Genomic DNA, 26,761 nt, shown 5'->3' on the forward strand with positions numbered 1-26,761 from the left:
TGCCACACATACACTATGCTTTCTTATTGTCTCTTGGCTGTTAAACATCAGCAATCATCAATAAGCTCCACCTCAGTAAGTTAGAGAGAGACAAATACAACATGATACCACTTACATGTGGATCTAAAATATGACACAAATATGACACAAATGTCAATAGAACAGAAACAGACTCACAGGCACAGAGAACAGACTTGTGGTTGCCAAGTGGGAGGTAAGTGAGGAGGGCTGGACTGGTACTTTGGGGTTAGCCGATGTAAGCTATTATACTTAGGATGGGTCAACAAGAAGGTCTGACTATATAGCACAGGGAACTATATTTAATATCCTGTGGTAAACCATAATAGAAAAGAATATAAAAAACAATGTATTCTGTGCTCAGTCGTGTCCAACTCTTTGTCAGACAAGTACACATATAGGGGTGTGTGTGTGTGTGTGTGTGTGTGCTAAGTTGTTTCAATCTTTGCAACCCCATGGACCGTTGTCTGCCAGGTTCTTCTGTCCATGGGATTCTCCAGGCAAGAATACTGGAATGGGTTGCCATTTCCTTCTCCAGGGCATCTTCTCGACCCAGGGATAGAACCAGTGTCTCCTGCATTGGCAGGTAGGTTCTTTACTGCTGAACCACCTGGGAAGCCCTCCCCCCCCAAAAAAAAAAAAAAACCCAATGTATATATATAAAACCTGAATCACTTTGTTGTACAGCAGAAATTAACACAACATTGTAAATCAACTATACTTCAATAAAATAAATTTTTAAAAAATAATGATAATCTCTTCACCTCAATCAAACTTACCTCTGATTCCTTCTCTCAGGAACTCACTAGCTAAATAATTTGAAAATTTACATTGTCTGTAGTGATACAGCCAACTAACCAGTTGACTAGACATACTTCACAGACAATACTTATATAATGAAAAGAGTGTTTTTGTCTCAACTCCAAAGAAACACAAGTTGGAAAAAACAATTGGGGGTAGGCCAGGCACCAGAAGATAAAGACTTAAAGAATCCTAAGTCAGTGCCTTTCAGATCCTGTCCAAAAGGATCAGTCCTAGATATGACTCATTTCATCAGAGCAATGGTAGATTTTTTTTTAATGAATTATTTTGATTAGAGGATAATTACAATTTTGTGATGGTCTTCGCCATACATCAAATGAATCAGCCACAGGTATACATGTGTCCCCCATCCCGAACCCTTCTCCCACCTCTCTCGCCACCCTATCCCTCTGAATTGTCACAGAGAACTGGGTTTGGGCATCCTGCTTCCTGCATTGAACTCGCACTGGTCATCTATTTTATATAACATGTGTATGGTAATGTACAATGCTGTTCTCTCAAATCATCCCACCCTCGCCTTCTCCCACTGAGTCCAAAAGTCTGTTCTTTACATCTGTGTTTCCTTTTCTGCCCTGCATGTAGGATCGTCGGTATCATCTTTCTAAATTCCATATATTTGCATTAGTATACAGCATTTGTCCTCTTTCTGACTTACTTCACTCTGTATAATAGGCTCCAGGTTCATCCACCTCATTAGAACTGACTCAAATGCGTTATCGCTGTAGTTGTTGCTGCCACACGATCTTCTTGTCGGAACCATCTTTGGTGTCTGGTTCAGTCACTGCCCCCTGGTTAGCCAGCATATGACATAGCTGTAATGCCACCAAAATCTGGCATCCCAGAGGTGCGAAGGACTGAACACAGCTGAAGCAATGGGCCTGGACCTTCACTGCTGGGTCAGCAGTGATTTCTCAGCGTGGAAGGGATCAAGAAGCCCCTCTTTGTTTCTTTTAATATTAAAAAAATAATTATTGAGTGAAAGATTGTTTAAATTCCATAGAAGCTTCCCCACCTAGGGAGGGGAAGTCTCACAGGGACCTCCCTGGTGGTCCAGTGGCTAAGACTCCATGCTCCCAATCGTGGGCCTGGGATTCAATCCCTGGTCAAGGAACTAGATCCCACATGTCACAACTAAATATCCTGCATGCCACAAGTAAAACCCGGCCTGACCAAATAAATTAATTAATTAAAAAAAACTTTCACACAGATAATTTCATATACTCCCACAATAACCCTTTTTCTTCCCCTATCTCTATATTGCCCTTCCCCACTTTCCGTATCCCACTTGTAAGCGCTGTCCTTCCCCCTCTATCTCTGAGTCTGCTTCTTTTCTGTTTTACTCACTAGTTTGTTAGCCATAGGCTGACTTCGACACTCTTGGTTTCTGATCACACAACTCTTTGAACATACAGGCTTCACAGTCATCCACATCCACACCCACTCATTCCAAGAGTCAGGCAGTTGACCAGAGTCAACCTCTCTCATGAAGAAACATTCTGGCTTGCGATAAGAGAGAAAATTTCTCCTTGTCCTGATCCCAGGCCTGCCAGTTTCCTGACCTGACACTTCTTTCCACAGCAAGCACCCCACCATTGGACAACCGATAACCTGTGAGCAGCGGCAGCGCATAGCTTAACGAGTTTCTGGGCACCCACCCTGAGGCCCTTTCTGCACATCACTGCCCACTCGTCCTTTGTTACACTTTTGAACTTGTTCTAGGCTATATGCTCAGTGTCCTTTTGAATCATGTTGCCCCTAGAAGTTTCACTCTAGTTCCTGTAGAGTAGGGATTTCTGACTCAGATGAGGGCTCTACACTGAGGAGTTTCTTAGATATCGTGGTCATTCAGAGGAGTTCTTCCAGAGATTATGAGCTGCAAGCTGAATAATGTCAGAGGTCTTTTCAAGTAACTGAAGACTCAGCCTGCAAAACAATTTAAGGCCCAACCATATTAATTGACTGAGTCTCACAATTTTTTAATTTAAAATCTTAGAGGAGTTCACTGAGCTTTCTGAGGGCTAGGCTTAGGTAAGAAGACCACCTGGAGAACTGTCCCACTTGGCAACCATAGCACATGGCAAGAAGCCACCCCAGGCCTCTAAAGGGTCAAGGACAAGCAATCGTGTTGTGTTCAAAGTTGCTCTCTGGTCAGAAAAATGGAGATGTGGAGGGCGTAAGGACTTCTGTCATTGTCTTTGCTCTTCTAACAGTCTCCAGCTGCAAACTGTGATGTTCTAAAGGAAAACGTAAGGCTTCCCAGGTAACCCTAATGGTAAAGAACCTGCCTGCCAATGCAGGAGACTTCAGAGACACAGGTTCAACCCCCAGGTTAGGAAGATCCCCTGGAGGAGGGCATGACAACCCACTCCAGTTTTCTTGCCTGGAGAATCCCATGGACAGAGGAGCCTGGCTGGCTACAGTCCATAGGGTCGCACAGAGTCAGACACAACTAAAGCAACTTAGAAAGGAAAACCTGGGGCTTCCCTGCTGGCGCTAGTGGTAAAGAACCTGCCTGCCAGTGCAGGAGATCTAAAAGATGCGGGTTCAATCCCTGGGTTGGGAAGATCCTCCTGGAGGAGGGCATGGCAACCCACTCTAGTGTTCTTGCCTGGGAAATCCCTTGGACAGAAGGGCTTGGCAGGCTACAGTCCATAGGGTGGCAAAGAGTCTGACAAGACAATCCCACACAGGCAAAGGAAAACACATCATGGCAATCATTTTGCTGTATATACACATCAAAGCATCATATTGTACAACTAAAACTAATACAACGTTATATGTCACTCATAGCTCAACAAAAAATAAAATGGGGGAAAATGTTCAAATCTTAAAAATAATTCACACACATGCTAATTGACTAATAAATAAAATTAAAAACTCTGTGTTAGAGCAAAGGATTATTTTTTAGTTGTCTTCAACTTATGGATAGTGATAATAGTTTATCACATTTTAATCACATTAATTAACAGTAGTATTTATATTTAGTCATAGTACAATATTATTGGGCTTCCCAGGTGGCACTAGTGGTGAAGAACCCAGCTGCCAGTGCAGGAGACGTAAGAGATGTGCGTTCGATCCCTGGATTGGGAAGATCCCCCTGGAGGAGGGCAGGACAACCCACTCCAGTACTCTTGCCTGGACAATCCCCATGGACAAGAGGAACCTGGCGGACTACAGTCCATGGGGTTGCAAGGAGTCGGACACTACTGAAGCGACTTTGCACAGTACACATGATATTATTCGCCCATAATGATCCCATCATCAGAGAGGAACGATTACTCTTAATCTCTCCTTCTGCCTGTTAGGTCATGCTGCACTATTATAGCCAAGTTGGAAGGTAAGGGATTTTTCTCTACTAACTTTAGTTATAAGAATTTGGGTAGCAAAGCAAGTCACTGAACTTCTCAATTTCATCAGCCACAAATATCATGTTACTTATTTTTCAAGGTTGCTGGGAAGACAGAGATGTTTGCTGCATTTAGTGTAAGACTTGTCATAGGCTATCATGTAACATAGTTACTGTTGTCATCAAGAAACACTATCCCATGTACATTTTCCGTTCCATGCCCCATTTTCCTTAAGAAGTGATTGCCTGGAACTCATATTTCTGAGTCCACAGTCACTGGAGTGGTCTGTCATAGGTATAACAAATATCTGGGTAACTTTCATAATTTTCCATTCCTTACCTTTTAACTTCATTGCACTGACTCCGTCAGTCTGTCCGCTGACAGTGTCTGTACAACAGCTCCATGACAATTCAGTTGAACATAACTGGCTCCTTTAGCTACCTTAGAAATACCAATTGACCACTAGATGTCAGAGCTGCTCAGAAACCACATTCATTTCTCCACCTTTTTTAAAAATTATTTTTTTATTGAAGGATAATTGCTTTACAGAATTTTGCTGCTTTCTGTCAAACATCAACATGAATCAGCCATAGGTATACATATGTCCCCTTCCTCTTGAAGCTCTCTCTTCAATCATCCCACCCCTCTAGGCTGATACAGAGCTCCTGTTTGAGTTTCCTGAGCCATACAGCAAATTCCTGTTGGCTATCTATTTTACATATGGTAATGTAAGTTTCCATGTTACTCTTTCCATACATCTCACCCTCTCTTCCCCTCTCCCCATGTCCATAAGTCTATTCTCCACCTTTTTAATGAAGAGATTTTCAGTGACTTTGACAACCATTTCATGAGGGTCACATTTCTACTGGGGATCAATTTTGTTTGAGTTTGCAAGTCTATGTTTCATGCCAGAATCATCTGTTTTCTTCAAGGATAAAATTTAAGGACAGTTTGCTATTTTTGCAGTTCACGTGATAGAGTGGCTGACACACAGGTGACCATGGACCCAAGTTATATTGAGGAAAAAGACAACTGCAAAGCCCCCCAAAAGCAAATAGTGATGAAAAGACCAGGCTCAGAGAGTGGTATGATTACAGTGACAATCAGAAGCTACAACTAAAATAAAACATCTATTATGATATAAAAGTCATCAAACTCTACACCTTAGACATCAAGCCTTTTGGAATAAAAGGTCTCTTCTTTTTCTTTAATTGCACTGGGACCCTGGACCAGAGGCATGCGGGCATGAGAGTTTGCAGTCATGGAGGGTCTGGTTAAAGAATAGGCTCAGAGGACAGCCTACATTAACTGCTTAGCAATGTTAGCGCTAGTTCCAAAAGTCACCTAAATATTGTTCAGAACATAATAACAGACATAAGCTGTAACAAGACTGAGGAAAGAGAAAAAGAAGGAGAACGAACTCTCTCTAGAGGAGAGACCTCCATGGCAAGAATAAATCTACGAAGGCACACAGAGGAAGAAGGTTTTATAAACTAAGTTCCTAGGGACTAAAAGAGTGTATACCAAGACAAAAAAATAAAAAAAACATTTGATGTGAAATGTATCCATTTTACTTCATTTTCTTTCCTGTCTTTGTCTTGCATCTCTCTGCACATCAGAAAATTAAATACAGGTCCCAAGTACCTGCCTAATTCCTCAATCAGGTAAAACCTGAAACCAAGGGGGGAAAGGGGCACCTGGACGCAGTGTCCCCACCTGTGATAGCACAGTGGAAGGGGAATACACAAAACCATGCTGTCTGGCACCTCTGAGCTTGAAGAGAGTTTCAGCAGTGTCCTTCCCATGTGGCAGAAGCTCTAAGGTTGATAAATAAATTTCCCTCACAAATAATTGGTGCCCTTTAGACCACTGTTTTTCCTAGAGCAAGCGATTCTGTGAACTTGCCCATCAGTGATAAGCATCCCTACTATGTGTCACAGTGTCAAGGGTGGGGTTCCTGTCCATGCTGGGGCTCCATCTCTTACTCATCTCTATAGGTGCACATCTCCTACAAACATCTCTGTCATTTATTTTGTACAGATTCTGTTCAATTAGCCCTTCTTCAGGAGGCATTGCTCTATGTGCAAATGTTGACATGAAGTGTCCATGAGAAAAAGGTGAGTTCAGGGTCTTGCTGCACTGCCACCTTAGATTAGAACTTTGGGTAGTCTCGTTTTAGGTGTCTCTTATAAACTGTGTGTGAGTTATGTCAACTCTCAGTGACCACATGGACTCGAGCCCATCAGGCTCCTCTGTCCAGGGAATTTTCCAGGCAAGGATACTGGAATGGGTTGCCATTTCCTACTCCAGGGGATCTTCCTGACCCAAGGATCAAAACTGTGTCTCTTGCATCTCCTGCATTGGCAGGCAGATTCTTTACCACTGTTATGCCCAGATGCATTTCTAGTCTAACCTGAGTATTTTAAAGAGACACTTTTAAATCATCTCCTGCATTTTAATTACTAATATATTTGAACTTATTCCATGTTATTTTGTATTTACCATTTAGTTTGATGTTACTTCCCTTCACCTTTCTTATTGACAATTGTGTAGGTCTAGTTTTATTTTTTTTCATCATTTCCCTATTGTCTAAGACATGGTATTTTTCAATATTCATATTCTATACTGTATAAATATACAGTTAATTCAAATTTAAAATGTATTTTTCTAGCTAAATAGAAAGCTAATTCCCACTTTAGTTCTCACAAATAAGACAAAGTCGAAGTGTTTTATTTCTTTCTACTCTCTTCTACTTTTCAACTTCCAAGTTTACTTCTTGATAGAGAATGGTCTTTATCAAGAGGAAAAAAAGAAGTTTGAAGAATATATGCAAGAATGAAGAATTAATGGTAAGCAAAGAAAGTAGTACTAAATTAGTAAAGTAAATGTGTATTTTTTATAAGATCCTGATTACAAAATGCAATGTTTTAGTTACTAAATACCTACTTCCCCCTGTTAGCCCAGGAGTCCTCTGGAAATTTACAGCGTGAGAGAAAGAGAAGTTCTTGTACTTTGGGGCCAGACAAAGATTCCTTTGAACACCCTGAACTGGGAAAGAGATGATATAATCTCTTCTACATGGTCATAGCCATCTACTCTGTTCTTCACCTCTAGCTCATACTGGATAGCTTCCCACAAAAGTTTCTCTTCTATCCACAGGTGAGGGCACTGATGCTCTCTGAAAAGCCCCATTTCTGCTTTCCAGAGCCACCCTTTCTAGAATCATTTTGTTCAAAACTTAATTTCCTTATCAATTTCAGTTTTTGGTCACTCATTTGGTCCTGACTCTTAACTGACTTTATCTGGTTGGTTCTCCACCAACATCACACCTGACTGTTCGCCACACCTTCCCCTTGGTCTCTGATATCATGATTTGGCACTTCATTTTGTCCCCTGAGGGCTTCTCTGACAGCTCAGTTGGTAAAGAATCTGTCTGCAATGCAGGAGACCCTGGGTCGATCCCTGGGTTGGGAAGATCCCCTGGATAAGGGAAAGGTTACCCACTCCAATATTCTCGCCTGGAGAATTCCATGGACTGTATAGTCCATGGGGTCGCAAAGAGTCGGACACGACTGAGGACATCACTTTCACTTTGTCTCCTGCACTTCATTCCTGATTCCACCCCAGCTAGGAAAGGTGTTTGGATGCATCTTTTATTGTTTTACAAAGATGACCTTGTGGAGGAAAAGAAAGGGAAGAGAGTAAGTTAAATATTGTTTCTTGACTACCATATACATACCAAATACTTTGCTTGATGATTTAGACACACTCTTAATCAGTTCAACCAATACTGGAGTTAGACGTCATTAACCTTTAAAAGGATGTCAAACACACTCCAATTTAGTTGATTTCCAAACAAGTGTGAAATGATTAAGGTCCTATAACCTAATAAAAGCACCAAGATTTATTGATCGATTTATTAGTCAAGAAGTATTCATGTCTTCCCAGCAACTAATGCCCTTTTTGAAGTTAAGTTACAAATGCATTTTATTTCAAGTCCAGGGAAACTGCCATAGGCATTCAAGGGCATATATGACAGTTTCTGTTTTAATGCACTTCTAAAATAACAATATTTTGGCTCGACACATCATTTGGTATCTTTTTAAAGATTAATTTGTGGTACAAAATTCTCAAAAGACTCAAATACATGGTTGCATGACAGAATATACGAGATACCACTCTGTGTTACATGAGTTTACTTTTCTCTCTTCATTCTTTACAGCCATAAAATTCTTCACCATCTCCTATTTTCTAAAATGTCTTAGAAGATGGACTGGTACTTTCGGTTATATCATGTTGATATTTAACAAGGCATTACGATATGCAGAGATAGTCATGGGGAGTAGCAAAACTGTTGAATATTTCAATGTGCTCTTTCAAGTATATTTCTAAGAACACAAAAATCCTATGTGTGGAGACAATTAGTGCATATAACCGGACTGAATTCATGCTAGTAGCAAAACGTTGCCTTTCCTCATAGATGAAAATTAATTAAAAAAAAATCATGAATCTACAAAGAGAAGTGAGAACTATTACTCCTAAGTAGCAAGATCATCTCACGTACTTATCATAATGAAGAGGGAGAGTTTCTGCCTTCATCTATTTTCCTGGCATCTGACAGGAGATGGCTTAATTAAGATTGCTAACCACCTTTCTACTACACTGGTTCAAGCAGGAATTCCTTTGGAGATTCACCAAAAACGTTATTGAAACATACATCACAAGGGGAAGAAGCAGTCAGTGCAATTTAGAGAATATATTACTCTTGTGGTGTAATATATCACTGGGTCACTGCTTTGGTGAATAACTTTTTAAATCGCTTTAAGGTAGAAAAGACTTTAAAAATATTTTGTTCATTAGAAACTTGAAACATTTTTATCCTATGCCTTATAGATCAAACTGGGGAGGGAGACAGTTGGTGCTGTTCAGTTGCTAAGTTATACCCAACTCTTTGTGACCCCATGAACTGCAGCACGCCAGGCTTCCCTGCCTTCATTATTTCCCAGAGTTTGCTCAAACTCATGTCCATTGAGTTGGTGATGCCATTCAACCATCTCATCCTCTGTCATCCCCTTCTCCACCTGCCTTCAATCTTTCCCAGCATCAGGGTTTTTTGAAATGAGTCAGCTCTTTGTAGCAGGTGGTCAAAGTATTGGAGCTTCAGCTTCAGCATCAGTCCTTCCAATGAACATTCAAGATTGATTTCCTTCAGGATTGACTGGTTTGACCTCCTTGCAGACCAAAGGAGGGACTCTGAAGTGTCTTCTCCAGCACCACAGTTCAAAGGCATCAATTCTTCAGCTCTCAGCCTTCTTTATGGTCCAACTCTCACATCCATACAACTACTGGAAAAACCAGAGTTTCGACTATACAAAGCTTTGCTGGCAAAATGATTTCTCTGCTTTTTAATACACTGTCTAGGTTTGTCATAGCTTTTCTTCCAAAGAGCAAGCATCTTTTAATTTTGTGGTTGCAGTCACTGTCTTCAGTGATTTTGGAGCTCATGAAAAGAAAACCTGTCACTGTTTCCCCATGCTTATTTCAGTTAGGTGAAAAGAATTCTAAAACTTTTCTAAGTGTTTACCCTGAAATACCACTGTTTTGTATCCTGAGTCTTGTCTAAACCATATTAAAATGAGTCATTAGTCCCACTTCTAAGTACTTGCACCTATGAACTAACTCACATTTTCACTGGGAGCGCCTGACTTGGGGATAATTGCTTGAGGGTTTCACCTCTTTGTCCTCTATTGTCATTCATATGTATTTCATTTCTGTATAATTCCATGATTTGGAATTAGTAAGAATAATTTTTTAAAAATAGTCTCCAAAATGACCAATCATATTTGTGCAAGGCATACTGTTTATGCATCAGGTTACTATAAAAGGGGCATTGCTTTCTTTCAAGCAATGTTCCCTTTAGATAGGGTTTCAATTTAGCTTCAGTGCCAAAAGCTGTTCTGACATAAGTGTTTTTAAGAAAGAACAACTATCAACTTAGGTTTATTTGCATTTTACGTATTGTTTTTAAAAAGCCATAGAGCATATAGTCAAATCTTTGTTAAATTATTCACAGTGTCCTGATTACAACCTATCTACAAGTCTTTTCCATTTTGTGGTAGTTTATAAAGTAGCTAACAAACTCCACTACTGATTTTGCACCAGTGTTGGTAAACTTTTTCAGAATTTAAATTTACTCACAGTAATTAATAGCCACTAATAACATGATCTCTTTCTTTTTTTTAATAGCCAGAGTCTGCAATCTTGTGGTAGATGCAAAACCAAACAAATTAGTCCTGTCTCTTGGCTGGGTGACCTTCTGGGTCACTGGTCCATCCCTTAAAAGCAGTCAGGTTTCTTTACCTGAGGTCCTTGGATGAATTTCAGAGGTTATTTTGTGAATGTCTTAAAATTCAGTGCAAATCTTCCCTATGTGAGAGAGTGTATGGATTTTCACGTAAAACTTTTACCAGAACAATTTGTGTGGTATGATGGATCAGTGTAGTATGTAGCCTCTGAGTCAGACTGCCTGGATTTGTATCACAACATACCACTTGGCTGTTTGAACAAACGATGCAACTTTTCTCTGCTTCTGTGTTCTCAAAATTGCAGAAATAATCTTATAGGCCTGCTGTGAGAATTAAATGGGAAAATTTTGTGGGTATGTGAAGCCCATAATACAGTGGTAGGTACTTAGTTAGCACTCACTAAATATTAGTAATTACCATCATGCTCTCAAAGGAATTTGCAACCACCAGAGTTAAGAGCCACTGACCTAAGGCATTTTTATGATTATACTTTAAAGAATCAGTTCCTGAGTTGACAAGTCACACTAAAATGTAATTCTAAATAGAATATGCATTGGTAAAAGATAGAGACTCATATTCATAATTAGAAAGGCCTCATAAATAACTCGGAAAATGTGGGAGGTCATTTGTGTTGTTTTCCATAGGAGCAAACCCATCTTCCTGACCTGGGGTAAGCTCCCAGATGAATCACTTTGAATCTGCTCCTGGCTGCTCCACCATCCAAGCTTGTCTTGAAAACCCTGAAATAAACTTCCTAGGGTGAGAGCTTACATTGTGACTACATTTGTCAGTGCCTTCCCAGTATTTTCATTTTCAATTAGCACAGAAGTCAAAAGTTACAAAAGCAACGAGATTACGCATCTTTTAATGAAAGATAAAACAACAATATAAACATACACAAATTTACAGAGAAGGGATCAACTTTGATACATCTGGAGTAAAAGGTGTCTCTTATTTAAATATGGTATAAAAATAAATGCAAGAAACATTAACCAAGAATGTACAGACAACAGACAAAGACGTAAGTTTGTTTCTGACTGTGATACATTGGTGAAATGAAACTTTCTCTGCTAATTTATTATTTAATAAATGTGAAGCTGTATGTATACTTCTTGATATATGCTTTTTTCCTTTTACAATTCTTCCAGTTTGTGACTGAATTTTTAGTGACCTGTGTGTCTAGAAGAAGGTTTAAGAGAGAGAGAAAGGGGGGGAAATAAAAGGTTTACTTCACTTGAACTGTTAAAAAGGAAAAGACACAGATCCAGCTTAATACAAGGAAGAAGTTAGCAGACATTCTGAAATGGAGGCGTCAAGATGGTAGAGTCCCTTGGAGATGGCAGTGCCTTAATGTACACAAAGAAAGAACAATTCAGGTCCTTTGCTCATGCAACATCTTGGTCTAATGTCCTCTGCTCCAGGTAACAACAAAGAACTACAAAGTATATGCAGTGACTCCAGTTCGCTTTCATGCTACAAGATGATCCTTTTAATAAGACTGAACGAGGCTTGTTAACCTCTTTGACGTGAGAGATTTCCCCTGAGGAAAAATATAAACAAGGGAAGAAAGAGAAAACAATATGATCACTGAAAACCTGCTTAAGAGTAACATGTTTATTGCAGCTGATACTGTACAAGGGTCAAAAGGGAACCCTTTAGGTGCATCTTAGTTCAAATTTCATGACCAAGTTCCCTCCCTTCCTCCACATCAAACAAAATGATCCTTCCTTTTTCCATCCTCCCACCCCTCCACCCACTTCCTCCCCCCTGTAAACAGACTGATGGGTTCACAGCACAAATCAGCAAATCATAAAACATGTCCAAAATGTTCCACTGAGGCTTAGCAATGATGCAACACCTAGGTTTGCAACTGGTTATAACATCTTACAGCAAACTTTAGGAAGTTGCTCTGAAAGATAGCGATGTGATGCATTCTTGTCCAACTGCTAAGATTAGTGTTGCATTTATAAATATCTAGATGTGCACAGGGTATGATTTAATTAAACAAAATGATTTTTGAGGGTGAGACTGCTGGAAACTCATGATTGAATCTATTCCCTATCCTATATGGTAATGGAAAAACAAACAATCGGTGCCTAAAAGTTGAGAAAAGTCTATTTGCTTTGTACTTCAAACTGTAAATGTCTTCCTGTAATGGAATGTCAAACTGTAAATGGAAAACCATTTGATTTCCTCTAACCTCAACCTCAGAAAAAACCCTACATATTCTGATCCCACTTATTGTGTTAATAACTATTATACATATTCATTTTTTGAACATCTTGATAGTTAAAACTGTCCCTGTAAATTGCAAATACTCTAGAGAAAGGTATGAGATTTTAAATTTCTGATCAGAATAACAGATTGTCAATTTGGTTATTTCTGTTTTATCCCTCACTGTATATGTTTAGTATAAAAAAATAGGTGGAATTTGTACTCCTCAGAGGATAAAATAATAAGGGAAAATCAAAAGATTTTTTGAGAAATATATTTTAGTAATGTTGGTCATAGCAATAGTCTTGATTTACTCCTTAACGTGGCTCAGAGTTTGATAAATGAGTGGTGTGGTCTGGGGAGAGAAATCAGCATTCATGACTATATTTTGGAAAAAGAATGATATATTTAAAAAATGATTAATGATTCCAGACTCAATCTTTCTTTACATACTGTACAGTAACTGACAAGGTCTTTTTGTATACTTGAACAGCAGTAATAAAAATGAAGCACCATTCTCTTTTAATTGGGGAAAAGGAGTTCATAACTTAGCTTTTAGCAGGTTTTGACATCTGATTGTAGAAGAGCCAGTTTAGCAAAGGACTTTCCCACTTAGCTACGCTCTAATCACTTTATGGGAAGAAAAATACTGAAAGCAAATGCAGATTTCTGACAGGAAACCCTATTTTACATTGGCCTTCTAGGCAAACTATGCTTTGCTTCTTCTTGTCACTTCTGTGCTTGTTTCCTTCTCATTCACAAAGTGGGAATAAGTACCTATTTTAAAAGCTTTTCCTGAAGAATAATACAAGTAAATTACTTAAAACTATTTCAGAACATTCTGTGTACTCAGTTTGCTAGTCATTACCTTATTATATAATTACCATCATTATTAGTATTACTACTGTTACATTCTTTCTCATCAGGATACTGAGACCCAAAGTCACTTTTCTGACTCTGAAAAGAACACAAGATTTCTCATGAATTTGGAAGCTAAAATTATACTACTTTTACACTCCAATACCTTAATCAAATCATGTTTGAATAAAAAAACTACTTTTCTATACTTGAAAATTACATTATTTTATATAGCTACTACTTTTTTCTCTTATGCTACTAATGTGTGCATATATATTCATTCTGATACTAATGTATTTTTAAAAGGTGCTTACTGTTTCTAATGCCATTTGTGGGGTGGGGAGAACCTATACTGGTTGACGTATAAGAGTGAATTCATATTTGAGTTGAGGAGGAAGAGGAAGATGCTAACATAAAACTATTTATATTAAAACTAAAGATTAATATAATTTGGTTCAAACTATTGGGAGGATGCGGAGAAGGCAATGGCACCCCACTCCAGTACTCTTGCCTGGAAAATCCCATGGACAGAGGAGCCTGGTAGGCTGCAGTCCATGGGGTCACTAAGAGTCGGACACGACTGAGCAACTTCACTTTCACTTTTCACTTTCATGCATTGGAGAAGGAACTGGCAACCCACTCCAGTGTTTTTGCCTGGAGAATCCCAGGGATGGGGGAGCCTGGTGGGCTGCTGTCTATGGGGTCGCACAGAGTCGGACATGACTGAAGCGACTTAGCAGCAGCAGTAGCAGCACTGGGAGGATGAATAACATAGGTTGAAATAAGAAGCCATTTGCAACTCAGAGTCATTTTTCATTTTGATCAGTGGAAATGATGTCATATTTGTAAATGTAACAAATGGTAATATGGTTCTCTACCTACTTTTCCCCTCAAATATCTATGAAGTTATTAGTATTGTCCTGGTATTGTCTTCATTTTTAAACGGGGGGTTGAGGTACAGATTTAGCTTGGTAAGCTGTTGTAGCAGGAAATAATTTAAAAATACTCACTCATGGAAGCCCATGGAGAAATACAGGCCTACAGTAAATCTGGGGTTTGTGGTAATAAGAAAGCAGATGAACAGAAATGGGAGAATATATGTATATATGTTAACAAACCCACACAAGAAACTCTTCTGAGATGTGGACTCACCAAATACATAATAAGAGTATTTGTTTTGTGTATTGAGACAATTAAAAGGCAAATTTAGGTATATCTAATAGTTACAAAAAAAACAAAAACCTAAGTGCCTCACCCAAGGGTCAAAGTAAATAGCATGGACACCCAAGTGAGTTATCTAGATTTAAAGACCTAGGTCACGTGGATGTGTCTGTAAGCCCTGTGCAAATCTTGTCTTGTTCACGTACTGGAAAGAAAAATGCCGTGCAAAGGTATTTTGTGCACTCTCTAGTGTGCAAAGAAATATCAGTTTCTCACTCTATTGGAAAATCTTAAAAAGAACACTAATTCTTTTTTGCAGGTAAGAAAGAATATACTTGCACATCAGATGTTTTGTAATAATCCTTTTCAGTGTGGATCCTTGGAGGCTGTATTAAATCATCTTAAAAGACAATCATGAAGTTATCTGATTTTTGCTAATTTTTCTGAGTTGAAGAATCTGGGAAAATTTCATAGTTAAGGTCTAAAAATCTTAATTCTGGAAACTAAAAGGGCTAAAATTCCTTACCAATAGCATGTTTTTTGTTTGTTTGTTTTTACCAAATTGCTTACAATTGAATTCTGTATGAATAATGACTATTTTCAACCCAATGACTACATTTGTGCTATGTCATTTATACCCGTTCTTAATAGATTCTAAAGGAAATGAATTTGAAAAAGAATGGATACATGTAATGTTTATGTATAACTGAATTACTTTGCTGTGTACCTAAAAATAACACAGTTAATCAACTATGTTATACTCCAATGTAAAATAAAAATTAAAAGAAAGGAAATAGATTACATTGGAAATGGAAATCTATATAGAAAGACAAAGACAGAAACTCAAAACGAAAATTCAGCATCCTGTGAGATTTTATAATATCTAGTTAATGGACAATATGCTAGCACATGATCAATTTCAGGACAAAATTAACCTGACTTTAACTGGCATCTAAGTGAAGACAGATTCTCTGGATAATCTACAGTATAGCTATCACATAAACAAAGCAGTTTTTCTAGTGTCTCACAATAAAATTTCATCTCCACCAAACTAATTCCTTCCTTTTAAAATGTTGCATGGAGATTTTGTTATATTTAGGAAAATAAAACTCCCCCCAATAAAACAACCTATGTGCTCATTCTTAGTTTTCTCAAGTTGACTATCAAACATTATGAATTTCACATGATATACAATTTTTTCTTGGTTTTAAAGTAATAACAGAAAGTTGACAAAGAGCTGTGAATCCCTAGAAATGGAAATAAAGATCAGGCTCTTAGCTCCGTATGAGAGCCCTCAGCGTTTGGGAGATGGAAGCAAATGTCCACACGTCTTTCCTGCAGACACTAATCCATGAAGGAAGTAGGAGAGAAGCCATATTTGCTCGGGTGACTAGCTACTTGTTTTATTACTGTCATAAAACATAAAAACAATGTACTCAGTCTTTACCAGTCTACAGGACACAAACCAACACTAACTGAAGGGATGGATTTTTAGAAGATAGCCATCAAAGAGCTTAAAGGGTAGGAAATTACCAGGATCTTTTGGATTAAAAAAATATTAACATCTTAACTCTTATTCCTACTTGTTTGTTTCATATCACTACCTCCTAGTCTTCCCCATGTGTTGCTGTAGACTTAGAAATACCTTCTAGAATGCCTTGTCAGCTCCAGAGGCTCTGGGACCAGGAGAGGGCAAATCATGTCATTGACTTTCTACTGGTGTATGTGACCCAGCTATCAGACCTGTGCTGAGCCCCACAGCTGCGTAATAAAAAGAGCTGACTGTTTGATGGTAATAAGATGCCTTTGGACTAGAGATAAGAAACGTACATGCTCATGTCAGGCTGAACTAAAGGATATGTTTGTTTATTCTCATGTGAAAATTGCACCTGCTTCGCTTAAAAAATATAAAAGTCTTTGCCTGGGTTTCAAAATCATTTTGAAACTGGCTTCCTTGGCCTTTCAAACTACCTATTGTCACTCCACAGAATGGTTCTGTGGCTGGTCTTTGCACCTGCTACTCTCTGAGCTTGGGTTCTTCTCACTCTTCAGATAAACTTCTTATTCAAGTTTTTGCTGAAGTCTTCTAATTGCCCCTTAGGTTCTTCTGCAGTTTACCTCTCTTGATTCTTTGTCAGTGCTTTTTTTCCTCTGGGTCGGAAGATCCCCTTGAGGAGGGCATGGCAACCCGCTCCAGTATTCTTGCCTGGGAAATCCCATGGACAGAGGAGGCTGGTGGGCTACAGTCCATGGCGTCACAAAGAGTTGGACATGACTTAGTGACTAAACAACAACAGTAAGTGCATTTTTTTTAAATGCTGTTTTGTACAATCCTCTAAGTCACCTGGCTTGATAAAGCAATTGATACCTGTTAAACAATCTTAACATTATAGAAGTCTCCAAAAATCTACTTGCTTCTTTGCATGAGTTGAGTTCCTTGACTGGAAGTCATAGTTTAGGAATGGGCTTCTAGAAACAAGGGTAATGAGATTCAAATGTATTGGTACAAGTAACTTTTAGGGGAGGAGAGGCACGGTAGAATGAGAAAAGGGAGCATGTTGGACACACCGTATTAAGTAATTAACTGATAGAATTTGGGTCTTTTTAACTTTTATTTTGCCCTGGTTGTTGCCATCAGTGAAACTAAGAGGGGATATGTTGAGGGAATTGAACTAGGCTAGGGGTTTGGAAAAATCCTGCTTCAAATGAAACCAAGTCCCCTAGGATAATTTTCAGGTAAGTTTACTGAAACATGGTGGATAATTTCAGCAAAACTGAAAAGTGTGAGTTCCTTGAAAATTAAAGAAAACTCAATTAGTGAGAATTAAGAAAGAAAAAGAAAAGAAAGAAGGGAGGGATGGAGAAAGAAAGAAAGGAAGGGGATTCTATAGCTAGTTTGGAGGCTAGTATATTTAATGCTGAAAACAGGAAGAAATTCTGTTATGTACTTAAAAGAGATGGTTTATGAACATATTTATATACCAGTTCTTATTAGTAGCTTCTTGTGTGGTTTGAGATAGAAAAAGTAAAGCCAAATACTTTCATTTCCTTAGTTAAGAATAGCTTCCTGAAATAAAAATAGCGCATATCCATTAGAGAAAATGAGGAAAACATAGAAAAATATAAAGAAGAAATAAACATTACTCAAAGTACAATTATTTACATGTTAATATATCCTTCTATTTTTTATACAAAAATATTTTTATTTATTTTTAAAAAAACTAAAATTATACTGTGCATAGTACTAAAGCTTATTATGAGTAATATGCTAATTAAAAATGATCATATTTTGATCAATTACCCATGTAACATATATTTTGTTCAAATTCAACACATTAGTGGGAAAGGAAATCAATTTAGAAAGATGCTACCAACATTTAGAAAAAAATCACATATCATAGAATAAATAAAAACATATTAGGGTAAGTTGCATATAATACGGGAATGTGTTATTTCTGAAAGGTTATTTTAGTCCTATAGACATATAAACATGCATAAGTACAGTTTATATATACATACACACACACTCACAAACATATATATATTGCATTACTATGTCATAGTAATGGGTTGCAATAAAAAAAGATGAAAGCCAATGCTCTAAAATCTATTCTTTAATAACTGCATCAGGTTGATATACCTTAATGCATTTAAGAAATTCACAATTGTATATTCAGATTGTGTTTTATTTTTGGCCGTTATACGATGCAATGAATATTTTTGTGTACAAACATCTGGGTTTTGTTAGAATTAAATTGTTAGAAGCTGAAATACTGATTGAATGTGAAGGAATATTTTTGAAGCTTTTGACACATTGTATAAAGTTCTCTGCAAGAAAATGATTAGAAATACATATCCCTACTAAGTGTGAACAATATGTGAATTCACCAATTTCCTTATCCTAGATATTATTATTTAAAAAAACTAATCTATTGGAGGAAAAAGTTATTTTGTTGCCTTTTGAATTAAATTTGGTTATTAATATAGGTTTCCTTTTTTTATATATATATTTATTGACTATTTGTATTTCCTCTGTTAAAACCGATCAAGACCTTTGCTTATTTTTCTAATGGCGTATTGCTCTTCTGATTTTTTTTTTTTGCAAAGAACTCCCCATATAAACCATATTAGATCTTTGTCAATTACATGCTCATTTACTTGTTTTTAAAGAGTTCACGGGACTTGAGAACAGGAAGTTGCTTTAAACAAGTAAGGCATTTAGCAGTCTTTCATGGTATTTCTGTGGATAAGACAGAAAAAGAGGAAGTTCGTAACTAAATAAACAACTACCTTTAAGGTGTGCTAATTTTTGGAGTAGTGGAACTCTCTTCATTTCTGTTCTTAGGACATTTTAATCAGCAATTTGCTTGACTAAATTGATATAATTCTGCTAAAATGAATGCACGAATGATGCCAATTTGCTAATCTTGGTTAAAAGACAGGATAACAAAGAGATACTCCAAAAAATTACATAATGTGATAACTCACAAGATAAAATTTAATGGAAAGAATAAAGAACTTACACGAAAATTGATAAACAAACAATAAACCAAAAGTCTAGCAGCAAAAGAGAAGATTGAGGAGATATAATCGTAGTTCACAAGAAAAAAAAAATTTTTAGATTTAAAAAACATTTTAAGCCCCAAATAACCTGGCTGCTGTGACTGCAATCTGATGCAATTTTCAGGGTGAACTGTGCTAGTTACGTATATTCCTTCTTTCCTATTGCGCATTTGATATTTCTAATCTATGCTGGTTCGGTTACTTCTCAAGTGTTGTGAGTCTGCATGAGTAGATTTGACACAGCATTGCCCTTTCCCAGGTTTGCTCCATAACTGGTCTGAGGTTGTATTTCCAAAGCCTGGCATCTATATTATTCATGGGTGGGAAGGGTGGGCTCAGTGTACAATAATGGTGATTGTTAGCATATGGAAAGGAAATTTCATGCCAGATTTCATGTTTAATAAAACCAAGATAAAAATCATTTGACCAGGGACTAGAAATAATCCATAGAGTTTTAGAAAGCATCTTAAAACAGCATAAAACTGCCAGAAAACACTGTAATTCTTCATAGATTGAAGACTAATTGACAAGGAAGCCTGTTATTAATGTGTAATACAAGTGCTTTGGAAATCAAGAATACAAACTCTGACTTCTCCCTTCTACAAGTTATTTTCCCTTCTAGTGTATGTATCTCTTGCATTAGGGCAAACGTAATGATAAGACAGAGAAAAATAAATAGACATCTCTTCTTTTGTGATTTTGTATTCCATTTAACTGAGGAATTCAATTTTTTATAAGAAAAAATGAATATTTAACTTGATGAATGCCTATGACACTTTGAGCTATAATGGCAATGAATAAAGAAAGAACGAAATAAGGAACAACATAAATGTCCATCAATAGAGGAATAGAAAAATAAATTACAGGTATATACATTCAGAGGAATTTTGTGCAGCCAATAAACAGAATTGTGTAGAATATGAAATGACCTGGAAGATATTTCTGATGCAATTTAAGCAAATAAAGCATATTTAAAGAATTTCTTAAATCTATTTATTTGTACAAGTACTATTTACGGCTGCTTCTGGCTAAAGAAATTGTTGATGAAGAAATTGAGGTGTAGCAGTTTAACTGACTTCTAAAAATTCATATGGCAAGAAAGTATGAGACTGGGTTTCAAGCCTAAATATTAACATTTCGGGTTTCCAGTGCTGGGTATAATAGGAAGAAAATGAGTACTCTATAAAGTAATGAATTTAAAGTCAGAAAAATTTCCTTCTAGTCCTGACTTTCTCTCACCTATAAAATGGGTACAATAATGAGTATTATATTACCTAACTAGCAGGTTCAGATTAAGTTAAATTAGATAATATAAAGTACCTGGTGAAGAGCCTGGCACATGGCAGGTACTCATTAAATGTGAGTTACTATCATTATCTCACTTTCCCCAGGTCCTTTCAGAGTTTACATATTGTTTAAAAGTATTTCCCCAAGCTCATTTCTTAGACACTTTATCTCGTAGCTTCGTTATATTTACCAGAGCAACTTCCACATAGAACTCTTTTAAAATGTTTATTTAAACTCTATATTTCCTCCATTATTTCTATTTAGTTATAATAAAACCACTCATTCATTATCTTGTGTTAAAATCATTTTATTGATCCTATAAAGGCATCCCATAAAATTTATTATGTAAGTACTTCAGATGCCTATCACAACTGCTGACTCTAAAAGGAATCATAATATTGAGGAACACTGAACCAGGAGGAAATAAAAAAGTAAATGAAAATAGAAAGTTAAAGGGAACTTTAAATAGAAATTAACCATCAAAAGATTTAATGGTATACAGTATAATATTTTTAATTTTTGTATAAAAATAATTTTCAGGATAGAAATTCACTTCTTATGCCTAATCAAATAAATGTAGTAATTTGTAATCTACTGAGGAAATTAGAGAGCCTTTCTAATTTTTTACCCCATTTCTTCAGAGTACTACCAAAACAAAATATTCAATAAAGATATTACTTTTCATTTTCCTGGATAGAAAAGGATTAACCCTAAATAACTGTGTCTGAAGCTTACCTGAAATTTATCAGTATGCTGTGTGTGTATATGTGTTCTGGTATGAATGTTACTCAACTTATCTTTCTTCAGTAATCTCAGCCTTTTGTACCATTCTCCTTAAAAAGATGGTTGCCTTTCCTGGCCTAATGAAATCCTATTTACCCAGTTAAATGTAACTTCTGAAAATTCTCATATTATTCATGGACTCTACTTATTCACCCTAATAAATAGAAATAGTTTATCTTTCTCCTGTACATCATAATATTTTGTTTATATCATTATGTACCATAGCAATTTAGGTCTTGTTCTTAAGATATAGCACAATGTCTGGAGTATAGTTGGCACTTGGTGTATAAATTCTGATTGAAGGTGCATAGGATTACTTCCTCACTTCCTCTTATTTCCTATCGATCTTTTCTTAAAGTTTGCAATGAATGACAACGTGGTGCTATTTTAAGGGTTGAGGAAGTTGGTCAGATGTGGGGATGGTGTTGGAGGAAAGACAGCCATTTTGCTTTCCCTTTCCATCTTCCATAAATTGCATTATATGTTTTTAATTATATCACAGAAATTTCCAATCCAATTGCTCAAGAACAATATTCTGTCAGCACTATGTTAGAAAAGAATGAATTTGAAACAATTCTTAAACAATACACAGAGCACTGTGCAACATCCTATGGTGACTTTCTCCAGCAAAATCTTGAGGCATTTCTTTAGCATTGTCTTTATCTTCCCATGGTGACTTATGAGGCATGCTTAAGAAAAATTTTTATTAAAGGTCAGAGATTCCAAAAGATCCAGCCAAAATTTTGGGAAGTTAATAGTGTGATTAATTCTTGGAGTCCTTCATTTTCCAGTCCTTTAATTTGTGCAATCACAATGAATGTTCAAAGTATATACTGCTTTTTAAAGTCTTTTAATTGGGAATTCATAAAAATAACTGATTAACATTCCCCACCACAAGGAGCCTTGAAGGAGACTAAAAACAAAAACCGTATTTTTGCTGAATCCAATTAGCTTACATTTCAACACACATAACTCCACTTAACTGGCCATCACAGCAAAAGCCACAACACACACCCACAGCAGCAGCAGCATGGAGCTGACCACACAACTCAACAGACAATGCAGACAAACTGGAGTATAAACCAAGATTTTTCTACCTCTTTTCATAACAGGTTAGTGCTGGCCCTCAGTGTTGGTGTACAGTTTTTATGGCATGGGAAAATAGGGATGTTTCTGCCCTATAAAAATAAATGTGTTGAAGGCTTTAGTTTGAGCTTATACAATGTCAGAAAGTTCCAAAGGCACTGGCACAATACCAAAAAAAAAAAAGAATCTCACAAACAAATATATCACTAAAACACATGGCAAGATACTAAGAAAACACTGGTAGGAAAACAACTGATTTCCTGGATGATTTATGCAATAGTTTTCAATACTTTGCTGAAAAATAACGAATGAGAAAGGCATGCTAGTGGGTCTTTGGTGGGCATTTATTGTCACCAACTCCCATTCATACTGAGTCTGGCTCTGGCTTTACACTGTTAAATAAGTCATTTTCTCTCTGCAAAAGTAGGAGACACAGAACCCTCATAGTTCTTAATCTTTTAAGCCATAGGAAAAGCTAAGGGATAGAGTACAGAAATTCATGCACTATTGTTAACAAAGACAGAGATATATAGAATAAAAATAAAAATATAAATAGTTATTTCTTCATTTTATGTATCATAATACACACTACTTTCCAAGTCTTAGTTTGACACATACAGATTTTCACATATGATATCTTTATCTACTCTAGGAAGTGTTAGGACAGAAAGGTAAGTAGGAAGTTCTGAACTTGAATAAAGACATAAATACTTTTGCTGTTACATCAAAGGATGCAAGATGGAAGATGGGGCTTGAAACTGGGAACATTTCCCAAATGGACTTCATGATTTGTAATTCTTTAAAAATGAAAACTTACCACATTCTGTGCAAAGTTTTCAAAACATGTTCTGCGGTCCATTGAATATCCCGACTTATATGTGTGGGGTTGGGCGGGGCAAAGAAAAATAACAAGCAGAGAGAAAAAGAGAGAGAGAAGAAAGGAAGAAAGGAAGGCAGGCAAAAGCCAGAAAGAAAAATGGCAGAAAAAGACAGGGTGATGAAATGACGCAACACCAAATTCATGTTCTAAATCACAGGGATCAGGAAAACAGGACAGCTGCCACCAAAGGCCTCTTGTCACAGGGCATGGGCTCTGTTTGCATTAACGCTTATAACACCAAAACTTTTCTTGTGCAAACAAAATGATGTGATTTCAAGCAAAATCGAATGACACTGAAATAAAGTAGATATGTTTAGGTTTTATGCTGACGTTTTTAAAGCCTACATTATTGAAAATCTAGTGGCTTATGTTCAGAATGTCCTCATAATTTTCTACTGGTACTAAATTTCTGTTGATATCATTAATTCTGTAGACCACTGCTGTCCAACAGAACTTTCTGAAGGCATGGAAATTTCATTCTATACTAATATTTCAGAAGTCTTTAGCTGTGGCTATTGAGTAAGATAAATTCGGTTCGAATTTTATGTAATCTTAACTAATTTAAATTTAAACCATTGCATGTGCTGGTGGTTTCTGTACTGGTCAGTGCAACTGTCTGGTTGCAAAGTCAATTGACTTTGAAAAATATCATTAGCTTAAGTGATGATCATGAATTATACAAAATTATCATTTCATCTCAGAATTTCAAGAAGCTATGGACTATTTTAATATTACAAAATAATGAATGATGTTGATGTTTACATACAGATTTTCCATTTTCTGTTAAACTGATTAATAAGGTGTTACTGACAGTGAGACTTTCATTATAAACATTAATTGAACAATGTAGCCTACTGCAGTTCTTCAAAAATATGCTAGCAGCTCTTAGGTATGAAGCCTCATCACAGGGATACTAAGTGACTCAGGATAAATGCCAAATGAAAATATTTGGAAGCAAATATTTAGTTTGCTGATAGTTGCTGCATTTTGGCAACTATCATAGGAAAAAAGTGAGTTATGAGGCATATACATACATTCCAGTTTACAGGATGAGGAAAGTCCTCCCTGAGTTTTTAATCTGATGGCATTGTTCTTTTCTTTATTGTAATTTCTTATTTCCTTAAACTGGCATACAGAAGACTAACATGAAACATGAGAACAGCATCTTAAAACCTTTGTAAAGCATGGACATCTGCCGAGACAAACACGCAATAAAGAAAATAAGCAATCAACAAGCAGAAACACATACAACTTAAATGACCCTGATAAAATGCAAGGATTTGCGGAAAGGTCTTGGAGTGTATCCACTTACCATTTGTCCAATACTGTGGTTCCAGCAGAGATAACTACTCCAAATAACTATAACTGAGAACCAAGTCATAAAAGTTCACAAAGAACCAATACCTTTTTCTTTGCCTGTAGAAGTTCCTGATAGGCACTGGATCTTATAAAACGTGGATATGAATCACTTTTCATCAGTTTGTAAATGTGCTCCTAAAAAGAAATAATGGTTGAAGTGCCTCTTTATTATTTCTCAGGAAAAATCAAATACTGTGATAAGAATGCAACATCTGATTCAAAAACAAATCTGGAATAATGATAATGCTGATGAGAATATTTTATATGCTTATAGAACAATTTAGACCTTCAAATTTATTATTTTATTCAAGGATCCATGTTTAAACTGGTTTGGGAGCTATGGAGGAGGCAAATCAAATCCAGTCCTTAAAAAAAATGGGATTTAGTTAGTTGACTGTCATCACGTAATTTCAAATCAAGTTGTTGATTTATATAGACCATTAAGATAAATAAATCTGCTATCTCTTAAGATTAAGCCAAAAGAGAATGATGCAAAGTCAGGATTCAATCATTCTAGATACCTTGGCATTTATATGTACTTGGAGGGTTCAAACTTTCCAAATGAATCATCTCATTGGTGAAAATTGTTATGCAAATCTACTTTAGGCCAGAGCATAAGTCCAGAAATAAATTTTGTGATATTTAATTGCTTAACGTCCTAATTTGTATGCATGTTTTGACTTACTCTGAAATATATTAAGTAAATATTCAATAATCCTAATCAGTTTGCAATGTTTTGTTTCGAAGATGAATATTGGTAGACAAAGGAAAAAAATATATTCATTTAATTCAACGTTGGCCCAATCCAAGGAGATTCTGCTTTGGTTTATTGCAGCCTAAGGGAACATAAATGCTCCTTGCTCATTCTAGTCTGTTAGAGGCAGAGTTCTGAACTATTTGAGAGTATCCTGAATGTCCCAGTGTCTACTTGTTTGGAGAAAACATGTATTTTAAGAGATGACTTAGTTTCCTGGTCTTAAATACACCAGTAATCATTTGTAGTTACTGTGAATCCACTTAATGACATTCAAGATTAATCCTCAGTAATCCTGACATTCAGGCTCTCTAGCCCAAGGTTCGTCTCCAAAAGTATGGTACATTTGGAACTGTATCAGAATTTGTTGTTGGAAAAGTGGGGCAATGTTTTATTTTGGACTCAAGCATTTTGGGATTCAGATCCTATCTTGCTCAAGATTTACCACTTACAAACATGTTAATTTCGACAATTTTATTCACTTCTCTGAGCTTCGATCTTCTAGTCTATAAACTAGAGTTATTGTCAGGATTTGAGGAATGATCAACATTTAGCAAAGTATGAGGGAATGCATAGTAAGTGCTCAAATATGTTTGAGTATGTGCCAGGTACACTTCCAAGTGCTTGCCTCTATTAGTTAATTAAATTCTCACAGAACCTCAACAAGGTCGGCAACCATTTCCATATATATTTTAAATATGAAGTAACTAAAGCACAAAGAGGTACTTGCAATAGGTCACAGGGCAGAGCTCAGAACAGAACCCAGACAATTTGCCTTCAGAATCTGCTTTCTTATTACACTGTATCTCTTCTTAAACAGTGGCAAGAGTTTTTATTATTGTATTTTTGAATATAGGGTTTATAAACCCACAAAAAACTGGGATTAAATAGCTGAGGTTGACTGAAAAAAGCCTATGGTCAGGTGGTAATATTTTCTATAGAAAATTATGCCTTTTCCTTTTATTGAAGACACATTAAGCAAAAATATTTTTCAATGACACAGATAACAAAGAAATGTTCTTTTTAAGACTTTTGGGAAGGTCATTCCAAATATTTTACACATTGTTGACTCTACAAAAATGCTTGAAAGTTTATCTTGAATTGAAAGAAAGATAAAACAGCAGAGAAATAAGCAACAGAATTTTCCTCCTGCTCTCTCTCATGTGTCTCCATAAAATATAATTATTTCCACATAGAAGACCATGGCAGAGCCAGGGTGAATGAATGGGTTTCTGGTTGGCTGTTTCAACCTGTGTTAGTTTCCTGCACAGTGGCTCATTTCTTTTTAAACCAAAGCCAGTGATAAATATATTTTATACTGAGA

At 36.6% G+C, this 26,761-nt stretch overlaps 1 protein-coding gene across 1 annotated transcript in view; it reads right to left on the reverse strand.

Moving 5' to 3' along the window:
- Positions 1-11,328: 11,328 nt before the first annotated feature.
- RGS7 (regulator of G protein signaling 7) overlaps positions 11,329-26,761 on the reverse strand; it is a 486,897-nt gene continuing 471,464 nt past the window's right edge. The window contains 2 exon segments of the mRNA XM_070385326.1: positions 11,329-12,032; positions 24,729-24,818. Coding sequence (XP_070241427.1) covers positions 11,982-12,032; positions 24,729-24,818 — 141 coding nt within the window. The 3' untranslated portion in view covers positions 11,329-11,981.

Source organism: Bos mutus, chromosome 16 (assembly GCF_027580195.1).
Source record: "Bos mutus isolate GX-2022 chromosome 16, NWIPB_WYAK_1.1, whole genome shotgun sequence".
In the NCBI taxonomy this organism is placed as follows: Eukaryota; Metazoa; Chordata; class Mammalia; order Artiodactyla; family Bovidae; genus Bos; species Bos mutus.